At 41.7% G+C, this 13,069-nt stretch overlaps 1 protein-coding gene across 8 annotated transcripts in view; it reads left to right on the forward strand.

Annotated features, from left to right (window-relative positions):
* Nucleotides 1-13,069, forward strand: part of SIPA1L1 (signal induced proliferation associated 1 like 1) — a gene marked incomplete at its 5' end in the record, with an annotated part of 138,339 nt that overhangs the window by 53,204 nt on the left and 72,066 nt on the right. For 7 of the 8 annotated variants that reach the window (XM_079700216.1, XM_079700217.1, XM_079700221.1 and 4 more), the window contains 2 exons: nucleotides 9,014-9,587; nucleotides 10,172-10,446. The exons of the other annotated variant lie outside the window; for it this stretch is intronic. In XM_079700216.1, the coding sequence (XP_079556342.1) occupies nucleotides 9,014-9,587; nucleotides 10,172-10,446 (849 nt within the window). The remainder of the gene's footprint in view (nucleotides 1-9,013; nucleotides 9,588-10,171; nucleotides 10,447-13,069) is intronic. 8 annotated transcript variants of the gene reach the window in all.

Genomic DNA, 13,069 nt, shown 5'->3' on the forward strand with positions numbered 1-13,069 from the left:
AATTTTTTAAAAAAATTATTTTATTTATTTATTTATTTTTGGCTGCGTTGGGTCTTCGTTGCTGCACGCGGGCTTTCTCTGGTTGTGGCACGCGGGGGCTACTCTTCGTTGCGGTGCACGGGCTTCTCATTGCGGTGGCTTCTCTTGTTGCGGAGCACGGGCTCTAGGCACGCGGGCTTCAGTAGCTGTGGCACGCGGGCTCAGTAGTTGTGGCTCGTGGGCTCTAGAGCACCAGCTCAGTAGTTACGGCTCACGGGCTTAGTTGCTCCGCAGCATGTGGGATCTTCCTGGACCAGGGCTCGAACCCGTGTCCCCTGCATTGGCAGGCAGATCCTTAACCACTGTGCCATCAGGGAAGCCCTCATTTAGTTTTTAAAACCTCTGAGGTAGGTGCTGTTTTAATCCCTGTTTTCAGATGAGGAACTTTAAGCGCGTAGGGGTAAGGTAACTTACACGAGGTCAGCTGGTACTGGGTGGAGTTTAGGTTTGAATGTACCAAGTCTGATTTTAGAGCCCAGTCTCTTAATGGCTCTGCCATGCTGTCTCCCTCCATGCCGTGTGCAGTAGGGGTCTTTGCTGCCCCTGCTGCTGACGTACTAGCTATTCCTGAACTTCTCGGGTGCCAGTATGAAAACCCCAGACCAGGGAGTTCTGTAGTTTCCTAGGCTCAGTGAGTGGAAACTCAAACAAAGAAAACCTAGATCTGAAGCTTTTTCTCAAGAATATGGTCCCCAAAAGCTGCTTTATTTAGGTGTAGAAGGAAAGAATTAGTGCAGAACATTTGACTGTAATTGGGGTGGAGAACTATTAGCATTTAGAAAATACCCCAAGCAATTGAAATGTTCTGTGTACTGGATTCGCGCAAAGGATTTCATACTACTTTGTAGATAGAAAGCTAAATCCTTTTTGCAGTGGTCACTAGGAAGTTTGGGGAGTGGAAAGCTATGCACTTTCTTTTAAAAAGAGGTTCTTCTTTTAAAGGTGTTTGTTTAGATAAAGTGCTGTCCAATAGAAATGTAATGCAAGTCACATATTAATTTTATATTTTCCAATAGCCATATTTTTAAAGTAACAAGAAATAGGTAAAATTAATTTTAACAATATGGTTTTTGACCCAATAGTATATTTTATTTACCTGATATATCCAAATATTATTATTTCAACATGTAATTTTTAAATTTTAAAAATTACTGAGATATCTTACGTATTTTTGGACTAAGACTTTGAAATCTTGAGTGCATTTTTGACTTACAGCTCATCTCAGGATGCTCAGTTTTCATTGGAAATAATCTGTATTTAGATTTCATAAAATTTGCAATTAGAGAAGTAGATTCATAATAGCTTATTGCAAACATACTTTTTAAGTATGTCTCCCTCTCCTTCAAAGACTTTTGAAAAACTGAATCGAGTGTCAGTTTTTAAAATTTAATGTGATTTAATACTCTTTGGTCATACTAGCCACATTTCCAGTACTCGGTAGCCACTGGAAGTATGGCCAGTGAAAGTCTAAATAGACTGATAAGGAGCAAAGGTGTCTGAACCTTCTTCATTACTTGGCTGGATGAGTAAGTGATATCTGTTTTATTCTTTTCAAACCCTCCTTCCCAGCCTGAAACTCATGATTTTTGCTCTCTCTCTTTCTTATTTTTAATCTCTTACCTGGAGAGCCCATCTTCTTAAGCCCACCTTGTGATGCTGGGAGCCTTTGCAGGAGGACACTGGACACCCCTGCTCACAAGACGTGGGCTAGTCTGGAATTCCCCTCATTGCCAAGCTTACTTGAAGACCCAGTGCACTGTGATTTTTGGAACTAAAGTCATGATCTTTTCCTATTAGAAACTTTGGGTACATGAATTTTTCTCAGTCCTTCTCAAACTCAAGTAGGTGTGTTTCCTGGGGTATGTGGTGATGCCAGGAGATGTTTAAAGGCCCAGAATAACTAGGGTACCTCTCTTGTAGTCTTTAATGCTTGGGGGAAGGGATGTTTATTTTCATGAGAAAATAAATGTATTATGAAGTAGAATGGAAAATTTGTATCAATTTTAAGATACAATGTGGGTCTTCAAAGAGTTTTCATACCTGTGGGTTTTTCTCATACATTGGCCCCAAACTACTAGAGATGTGAATTTATAGGCCTCTTTCTTTAGGGATACTCTGGTGGGAAAGCTTAGAGATGCATTTAATTTGTACAAATTTTATTTAAATCTAATGTATCTCTAAGAGGTGTAGTTAGAATAATTCAAAGCCTTTTCATCATTTAAAATCTCTTGTTCCCACTTTCTCCACTGTGAACACTCACTTTTTTTTTTTTTTTTTTTTTTTTTTTTTTTGCGGTACGCGGGCCTCTCACTGTTGTGGCCTCTTCCTGTTGCGGAGCACAGGCTCCAGACGCGCAGGCTCAGCGGCCATGGCTCACGAGCCCAGCCGCTCCGCGGCACGTGGGATCTTCCCGGACCGGGGCACGAACCCATGTCCCCTGCATCAGCAGGCGGCTCTCAACCACTGCGCCACCAGGGAAGCCCTGAACGCTCACTTTTATTTACTGACATCTACTTGGTGCCCAAAGCGTGGAAAGTTATTTCCTCAAAGGAGTGTCTTGCTCTAATTGTGTAGAGAATTGTGGGGTCAATACAGGCTAAAGATATAAAGAACATTTAACTGAGGAAATAGGATTCGGTGTGTGTTTCGAAGCGCAGATGGTGGAATTCAGTGGCAAAATGAGAATAATTCTGTGAGTCTAGGGGTGGAAAGTGGTATAGATGAACACGTAGACGCAGGAAGGAAAGTGGAAAGTACAGTAAGAAGGCTGTGCTGTCAGAAAGGTTAGTGGGCAGTGGAAGCCCTTGGAATGCTCGGCCAGCAAATAACACTGTATAAATAATTCTAGGAAAATTTACTCACCGTCACCGTGCGAAGTAATTTATATACAGAAACACAAATTTAGGTTTTATTGTTATTCATTTATTTTTCACTAGTTCTTTACAGTCCTGATCAAAATATACTACGCACTATTCTAGGCTCTGGGATTCAACGGGGGAACAAAGTGACAAAAATCCCTATAGTGAATATGGAAATGAGGGTCTGAAATAATGTGTGTTGTATCACCCTCGGAACTAGAAAGTTTATACAGGAAAAACTGACTAGTTTAAGTTAATTCCAGAGGCCAGTTGACATTGAATAGTAGACATAGCCAAGAACTCAGAAATTAATCACTAAGTCTGTGTACAAAAGCTTATTATGCCCATACCTGATACGAGGACCCTCTGGTCTCTATTATTTTACTTGTATCATTACAAAGAGCTTAATTGTCTGGTTTCAGTTGATAGAGCAGATTAGATCCAACAAATCAAAAAGATGAGCCGTTTAGTGGCAAGGATGTACTGAAAGCATCAATAAGTGATTACCAATAAGGGAGACCTAGAAAAACGATTCACGTTAAAGGTACAAATTCAATAAGCATAGCAGTCTGGGGTCAGTTGGTTTGGGACCAAACAACCAAATATCTGTCACTCACCCCAAGGGCCTCACTTTGTAAAAACATGGTGCAAAATCTTTGTCACCATTTTTTTAAACTAGTAATAAATTAATGGATCTAGGCATTGATCATCAAAGGCTGCAAACGTCATAAAAAGAGACAAATGCATGTCTCATAATGGAAGAATACAACCCCATCTAGAAATTAGTCTTATCCTCTCTTCCCAAAATTGAATGTGAATCCAATCAAACCTCTAGAGAGGCCAGGAAATACAAAAGACCAAAGAACATGTATGTATTCAGCAAAATTCAGTCTCTGGACTATGTGACACATAGCCCAGTTTCTTCAACAAATAAATTGCAAGAAATAAAAGAGAAGTGAAGTAAGAGAAGTGGAGGGGCATTAACAGAATATAAAAATTTAAGATAAAATTAATTAATTGGGGCTTCCCTGGTGGCGCAGTGGTTGAGAGTCCGCCTGCTGATGCAGGGGATGTGGGTTCGTGCCCCGGTCCGGGAAGATCCCACATGCCGCGGAGCGGCTGGGCCCGTGAGCCATGGCCGCTGCTGAGCCTGCGCGTCTGGAGCCTGTGCTCCGCAACGGGAGAGGCCACAACAGTGAGAGGCCCGCGTACCACAAAAAAAAAAAAAAAAAAAAAAAAATTAATTAATTGTAATGTATGGGCCTTATTTGGATTCATTTCAGACAGACTATTTAAAAATCTTAGGACATCTTAAACAATTGAAAGGTAGAACTTTGATTCACTATATGATGAAATTAAAGAATTATTGTTCATTTCAAAACTAGTATAGTAGTAAGTGGTTTTTATAAAGACTGTCTTCAAAAACAGATGTTAAATTGTGGTCAGTAACTATGTTTGGGAAGGTAGATACATATGTTACTCCTCTCAGAAAGATTTCTGTATTCAGTGGTTAAGATGTAATAAATGTTGAAAGGAGTTAGCATGATGTAGTATAAAAAGCACCTGGAATCAGACCAGACAGTTAAACATATGAGATTTTAAATTTCCCTTTCTGTTCAATGGAAGGTGGCTTGACATCTACCTGAAATCCCATAAGTAAAGTATCTGGTGTAGGCAGGGAGTGTTGTGTATGCACATTAAATGACCATGCCTTTTTCTTCTTTTCTCCTCTTGAATAAAAATAAATAAATATGCAAGCTTCAACCAGGAAGAAAAATAACAAAGGTAGAAATTTCTTTCAGAAAGTCTATTCCAAGCCATCATTAATCAGCATCCCTGTTGTCCCACGTAGCTGACCTTTCTAAGACAAAACTCTGAATGTGTCACTCTTTGTGCTTAAAACCATTTAGGGCAACTTTTTTTTTTTTTTTTTGCGTTATGCGGGCCTCTCACTGCTGTGGCCTCTCCCCTTGCGGAGCACAGGCTCCGGACGCGCAGGCTCAGCGGCCATGGCTCACGGGCCCAGCCGCTCCGTGGCATGTGGGATCTTCCCGGACCGGGGCACGAACCCATGTCCCTGCATTGTCAGGCGGACTCTCAACCACTGCACCACCAGGGAAGCCCCCTTTAGGGCAACTTTGAGAGCCCCCAGCATAGCCTACTTCATGGAGCCCTTCAGGTCTGGCCTCTCTTGTCCCAGCGTCCACTGGCACCTCTCCCAGTCCTCCCCCCAGCATAGAGCTACTTACAGCCCCTCCTGTCTGCACATGCCACTCTCTGGGCAAGAATGCCTCTTCTCACACACCCCTGCCACTTTCATCCAATGAACGCCTGCTCTTCTTTTCTCTGGGAGTGCTCCCCTGACCTCCCAGGACTGGACAAAGTGCCTTTCCGAAGCGTTTCCAGTAGCGCGCTACACCTCCCTAGGAGAACACTCACACCCCGAGCCGTAGCCCCACCAGGCTTTGAGCTTCTGCAGGGCTGAGGCTGTGACATCTCATCCTCGGTCCTGGCATATAGTCGGTGCCCAGTGAGTGCTGGTGATTGAAGACTCTTAGAAGTGGAGAGGCCCCAAGAGGGAACAGTGGGCACACATTTGTTCTGCCACTCATCTTTCCTGTCCTTTGCCAAGGTCTGCTTTCTTGGAAAGCTCCCCAAGCTGGCAGTCTGATCTAAGCTTCAAGGGGAAACTTCCCTCTACTGTTTTGATGCTAAGTTCCCTTCCTTTTAAACTTCGTTGTTTATTGTTGTTTCCATGGTGCTTCAGAAGTTGAAGTGTCTTATTATTCTCACTCTTTTTCATTGAGACCTCTGTTCAGATGCCTCTGGAACATTCCCATGTATCAACTTGCTACTTCTTCCAAGGTCTTTGATGCCAACAAAGGCCCAGGCCCACTAGAAACAGCCTATAATGGTGGTCTCTTTGGCCATGTGACTCTTGTGGATGGTCCCTTTTGCAAGCACCTCAAGAGTGGAAGATTCCACACTCAGGGAATAAGTGTGGTCTTGTCACACTGCTGGCCATCCAGAAGCTCAGATTCCAGTCCTGGCTTTCTCTAACAAGCTCTGGGCAAATCATTTTACTTCTCTGAGTCTGTTTCCTGGAGCAGTGAAGAATGTCTACCAGCTGTTCAAAAGGAGGTCCAGGGATGCATCAGATGAGAGTGAAACAGAACACCTTCCTGCTCCCTCAGTTGTACTCCGAGATTTGGGGAACAGGACAGATTTTCGTGTTAAAATGAATACAAATATTCTTCAGTGGAATGCAAAATCAAGATGAGTGTTAAGATGAAACTCAAGATTTTATTGGCAGAGTTTGAGGAGCCCTGACTTCTCTAAGTCCCCCACCCCCCAGTGCTAACTTTCCGTAACTGTTTCAGCCTCTGACCTTCTGTCTGTTCTGTGATCTAGATAACCCTCTTGAGTAGAACATACTAGTCCTTGACAATGCTGAGCAAATAAGGCATGGCTATAATTTTAAAGAATCTATTATTTCTAAGGAGATACAATATTGCATACTAGGCAAACATAAGCGTAGACAAGAAGCCCTTTGGAATCTGCTTTTAAAAATAGCAAAAACCATTTATAATTAATACACCTCAAGTATCTATATATAGCACACTGAAATTCTAGAAAGGCTTTTCTTAGGAAGGCAAAAATATTCTCTCTACTTAACTTAAACAGGCCTTATTAAGAGTTCAGAATTAGTGGCATCTAAATTAATGAGCTTTTAACCTTGTAGAAAAACTTGAAAGTTAAATTTACCCAAAACAAAACTCTTTATTTGAAAAGAACATTCTAGGGTATCATCTTCCTCATCATCTTCTGTGAGGATTCTGTTTCTAATGATGCAAAGCTGATTTTAGTGTTTGTATCATTTACCTCCCTACCGTGATGAATCACTGATAATTATATGTTAAGGGTTCAGTCTTTTCCCTCATAGTTCATTCTAGAGGCTTCTAATTATTGGTGGGTTTTCAGTATATGTTTGTCTAAAGTCCTATTAGTTAATAAATAGATCTATAGATAACCAGTGAATTTAAGGGACAAGTGGATGGATGGTCCTCATATCGACACCTGCTAGGCATTTTCTTCTCCTTATTTAAAATAAAATCACAGCTGTTTCTTGCGAAAGAATAATGATGTGAAATTAGCAAGAGAAGAAATTGCCAATTTAAAAATGAAAGATACTAAATATTTCTGGATCCTTACAGGATTCCTCTTAGAAAAGCTAGCAAATCTGGATATTAGCGTCATCTGCTTGACTTGAAAAAAAAATAACATAATCAAATTAAAATTATATAGCTGTCAGCATTCAAGCCAGACAGTTCACATTACACAAGAAAAATTGCCTTTCTAATACTGATGTAATTAGGCTATCACGCATGTGGAGGTTTCTGTGAATTCTCATCTCCAGTTAGAAAATGGGATGTTGCTTGCCACCTTTCTTTGTCGTGAAGTGAACTAGGTAGTCTTTTTCTTTTTTTTTTTTTTTTAATGAATTTGTGAAAAGCCATTTTCAGAAATAGGCCATCTCGTGGCATTTTCTAACAAAATATATAGTTTGTCTTCTGAGGTTGCTGATTTTTATTTATTTATCCTATTTTCACAAGCAACCATCATTTTTTGAAAAGCAAAGCTGAATATCTTCAAGCAAACCCTTGAAATAAAGAAAAAATAGTGCAGCAGAGCTCTTCAGTTTAATTTGAAAGATGCACACTCTCTGATTATGTCCTTTCCATTCTGGGAGTTCTGGAGAAACACATTTTGTGTTGCTCTGCTGATACTTAGTACGGTTGCATAATTGACTCACTTTTAAATAATTAGATAATTTGAAAAGGGGATGTTTGATCTGTTAGAATCTTCATTTCCAGCCCTCTCAAACTTCGCTGAGGTCCTGGAAGGAGATCTTGAAATATAAAACACACAACCTATCTCCATTTAATTTCTGTTGTTGTTGTTATTATTGTTTTAGGAAAAACTTAGTCTTTTTCCTTTTGAGATTAAAAATAATAGGTTCTTACAGATTGTATGATCCTTTTCTTAGTCCCAATTTTAACAGTGTAGATGCAGAGGAAATGACTGGAACAGGCTTTCTTTTTTTTTTTTTTTTTTTTAACATATTTATTGGAGTATAATTACTTTACAATGGTGTGTTAGTTTCTGCTTTATAACAAAGTGAATCAGTTATACATATACATATGTCCCCATATCTCTTCCCTCTTGCGTCTCCCTCCCTCCCACCCTACCTATCCCACCCCTCTAGGTGGTCACAGACCACCAAGCTGATCTCCCTGTGCTATGCGGCTGCTTCCCACTAGCTATCTATTTTACGTTTGGTAGTGTATATATGTCCATGTGGAACAGGCTTTCTTAAATCAGTCTTGCTTAAAGGAATGGGAAAAGGAGCATAGTCTCACAAATAGTCAGGCTCCCAGAGAATTGGGACCAAAGTTTAAAAATATGATTTTAAAGCACTGTTGCTATTACCAAAAAAAAATCATAATCTCTTTCTGTTACTCAGATTTCAGTTCTTGTTTTAAAATTATGCTCTTTGATCTGGTTGCTTAAGGCCTGACACATAGGACAACAAATAATATTTGTTTAATTTTTTTAAAATTTAATCCATTTCTTTTATGTCATGCATCTGTGGATATTTTCATTATAAGCTGACTGCTGTGGGCATCATATCTAAAATGGGGATAACATTTATGTTCTTACATAATCTGTGCTTGTTCTGAAAGGTTATATGGTTATAGTAGCCAACGCCCTCCCCCCTTTGGAAATAATCACTAGGGATTTAAAATGTTATCTACTATGAAGAATATTACAATAAATCTTTTTTTTCATGGAGTTATGGTTGGTTTAAATTTTTAGTTTAAGCTTTTGGGGTATTTTGACCTAGAAAAAATTTTGTTCTATAAATCCTAAATATGAGTGGATGAAAAGTATGCACTTGTTAAGTAGAAGTGTGTGTTGTTTCTTGTGGGACGATGACAGTTATTTTCCTTCTGAAGGGCATCTTTGTCTTTGAGAAAGTGTATTTTATTCTCATGCTGTGAGTCTGAGAAGTATTGACAAGCCTCTTTCTCATTGATCTTTGCTTTGTCTCTTAGTGTGGCCGTCACCAGGTCCAGAGATGTGCCTTCCTTTGGACCTCCCATCCCCAAAGGGGTCACTTTCCCTAAGTCAAATGTGTTCAGGGACTTCCTTTTGGCCAAAGTGATTAATGCAGAAAATGCTGCTCATAAGTCGGAGAAGTTCCGGGCCATGGCAACCCGGACACGTCAAGAATACCTGAAAGATCTGGCAGAAAAGAATGTCACCAACACCCCTATTGACCCGTCCGGCAAGTTTCCATTCATCTCTCTGGCCTCCAAGAAGAAAGAAAAGTCTAAGCCCTACCCAGGAGCTGAGCTCAGTAGCATGGGGGCCATTGTGTGGGCTGTCCGGGCCAAAGACTACAACAAGGCTATGGAGATAGACTGCTTGCTCGGGGTCTCCAACGAGTTCATCGTCCTCATCGAACAGGAAACAAAGAGCGTGGTTTTCAACTGTTCCTGCAGAGATGTGATAGGATGGACCTCAACCGACACCAGCCTCAAAATCTTCTACGAGCGAGGTGAATGTGTGTCCGTGGAGAGTTTCATTAACAATGAGGACATCAAAGAGATTGTCAAAAGGCTTCAGGTCAGTGTTTTCCTTCCACTTACCTACATGCATGTCCCTTTCGTAAAGCTTTCAGTACAGGCTAGAGCTAAGTTACAGAAGCTTGTTCTGTTTTATTAGCTCCTCTGAAAACTCCCTTAACAATGCGAAGGAACACAGAGTTTATGTCACACTTGCTTCCCATCATTTTTTTTCAGAAGGAAAAGTAGTAGAACAAGTGGGGGAAGACACATTGTGCGTTTTTGTTGGAAACTCATTTGCATGTGACCTGATCCCATTGCCTTGTGACTGATGATGTAGCCCAGCCAATCTGCTTTAGTCGGTGAAAAGAGTTGTTGGATCGGGTATCTGCTGCTTTGAATGTCTGTCTTAAGGGCAAAATGAGTAGCAGAATACCGTTTTTCTTTGCTGCCAGCTCCCTGTAGGTCTCTGAGAAGCCACTGAGACAAGTATGTTCTTTTTGGCCTAATGAATGGAGATTAGTGAAGGCAAAATAACCAGGCTGCTCTTCATTAGGGTATTCAGAAATAACCCTGCTTGCCATGCGTACCACTGAAGACCCTATTGCATTCATTAAACTGTGTATCTTTTGTTTCTTTGTCTAGTTCGTGTCAAAGGGCTGTGAATCGGTGGAGATGACTCTGCGAAGGAATGGGCTGGGACAGCTTGGCTTCCACGTCAACTACGAGGGCATCGTGGCAGATGTGGAGCCCTATGGCTATGCCTGGCAGGCAGGGCTGAGGCAGGGCAGCCGGCTGGTGGAGATCTGCAAGGTGGCGGTGGCCACTCTGAGCCATGAGCAGATGATCGATCTCCTGAGAACGTCTGTCACCGTGAAAGTTGTCATTATCCCCCCACATGATGACTGCACCCCACGGAGGTAGGTCTGAGAGTCCAGGGCCATTTGTGTACCGTGGAGAACATCCCCAACTGGGTCAGAGTGTAGGAGGTTATGAAGAGCGCTAGGATACAATGCGATGCTGAAAGTTCCCTCCATGGAAAGTCTAACTCAGGCCAGAGCTCCCTTTCAGCATGTGGCAGCAGCAGCTGGAAAGAATCACTAACTTGGACCATTCACAGGATTTACATCTCTGAGTATATAAAGTCACCATTACAGATAGAGATGTCTGGTAATATCCATTTTAAACATCTTGCACCAGTAGCTGAGAAACAGTGAACGCTTAATGTTAAAAAGAGACTCAACGTGACAAACTGTTAGACGTTTTTCTTTTATGTTCCATGACACTCTTTTTCCCCCAAATCTCCCATTTGTATCCAATTGCTGTCCAAAACTCAAAGTGCTGTTTTTGACCCCTGCTCTCTCAGCCTGGAGGGCTGAATGTGACTTACCAAGCTTTTTCTTAACTGCATCTGCATGTGTCAGAAATTGGCTTCAAATGAGCTGGTCCTGCTTGTGATGCTTGGGCAGTTTGGTTCCCAGACTTTCCCAAAGGGAAGCCCAGGAGCTCCCCGCCCCTCCCAGCTCCTGCCAAGCCAGCAGCACTGTTGAAAATTTAATTTCTCTGTCTCTGGGGAGGTTTCCTGATGGAACAAATTTAATCAACTGTTTCTTTTCTCCTTTGGGCATGCACATGCTGTTTTTGCTGGGGTTTTTTTTCAATCTGTTAATTTGCTTTGAACCCATTATTTTCTGAGAGTTTCTGTTAAGCTTCAGCAATTAATTCTTAGGCTTTCTAAAGCCAAGACAATATTCTTTATGCTATTTTTTCCCCCAAAACATGACCAGTCCTACACCTGAGCTCTCATAGATTCATGAACATCAGATGGCAGAATATGTAAACAGTTATGGGGGGGGGTTTGTGCCCTTGAAAAAGTAAGCGCAATGACAATATCAATGTACTTCAGTTCTTGAAACCAAGTGTTATAGACCAGACTGTGCTTGGGATGGTATTTAATACTGCTTACCTCCTAGATGGCCCAAAGATTATGTGCTAATGTCAGAATGTGGTGAAAATCCCTTTGTCTGATAGTTTTAAGAATTGCTCCCATCCGGATGACTGGATTTCCCTGGAAACCAGAATTTATATCCAGAACTTTTTGTTTTAGTTGTCTTGAGGACAGGGAGGGTATATTCTGAAAGTGCTGCCTTCATTTCCTCAACCACATCGTATTAATGTTAAGTATTTTGCTGAACCACAATTCAAGAATGACTCTTGAGGGTGATCAGAAAGGCAGCTGGGTCCTTACAACACTCTCCAAGTGCTCTGTGATCCTCCTCCTCTTCCTCTTGTCTGTTTTCCATCCCGAGGTCTTTCCTACAAATTGTCTGCTTTATAGTTTATATGTCTAAACAGGCATCTATAAACTGGAGAAGATAACCAAGCTGTGTACCTTGTCAACCTTAGTACAGAGTTAGAGACGCTGGTCTAAGGACTAATCTACTCAAGAGGAAGCCTGTAGATCTTGCGACACCATCTTGTCTGCTCAGGGGCCTTTCCCCGTGTTTCTAAGCTCTTCAGTTCGTATGGGGGAGAGGGAAATAGGTGTGTGCGAGTGTGTGAGAGGTAGGATGGAATGGGCAACATTACTGACATTGAATTGTGAATAGTAGTTACTAGAAAGATGGGTCCAAAGGCCTGGCCCTGGATAGATGATAGGTCCATGACAGGAGGTGATTTGTCTACAGCAAAATACTAGACTAGATACATCTTCTGCGGTGTATTGGTAAAAACAACTAACATTTGCTGAGTATTACTTTAATGTGCCAGACCCTAGAAAAAACACTTTTATATGGATTAGCACATCTAATCCTTATAACGACCCTATGAAGTAGTAGTATTAATATTACTCCAAATTAAAGGAAACCAACACTCAGAAAGGTTAGTAACTCCCCAGCCTCATCTGGCAAATTCAGGTCTAACTTCAGAATCCAAACTCTTAACTTTGTATGCTTGGGACACAAATCCTTTCCTATGTACCAGCATAAGCAGAGATATGATGGTAAACTGGCTTTCTGTTGGGGAAAAGAACCTTGGTTTGTAGTATTTGCTGTATTTGTCTTCATCTCCCAGCACCGCTTCTGGGGCATCATTGTCATCGTGTCATAGCCAGGGAGCTGGCAGTGACGGAACAGAAGAGTGTTAGGAACCTGCCCCCATTAGAGCGTGGGATGGGGGGCTGGGCTGAAGGAGCAGCGCGCCGCACAGCCCCTCAGGCCTGGGAGACCCACTCTGCCCCTTGCTCTAGAGTTTCCACCCGAAAAGCCACCATCAGACCTTCTAGGTGGGTCTGAAATGATGCCCTTGATACCTCTGGAGGACTAGAAGCCTGCTCTCCCCTTCCCACCTTCAGAAACCACTTCAAAGGAATAGTTGAAGCATTAACACCTTGGTACAATTTTCAACAAAATAAGATAATGCTCTTCTGTCACTTTTTTCCTCTCCTCCGCACTTCACACGCCCACAGCTGTTGTCCTTGCAGCTAACTACTCTGCTCTTTGACTAGTCACTCTCCTGTCTGTCAGCTGGTGCTGCCGCTCTAGT

The sequence above is a fragment of the Hyperoodon ampullatus genome, assembly GCF_949752795.1.
Source record: "Hyperoodon ampullatus genome assembly, chromosome: 3".
Taxonomy (NCBI): domain Eukaryota; kingdom Metazoa; phylum Chordata; class Mammalia; order Artiodactyla; family Ziphiidae; genus Hyperoodon; species Hyperoodon ampullatus.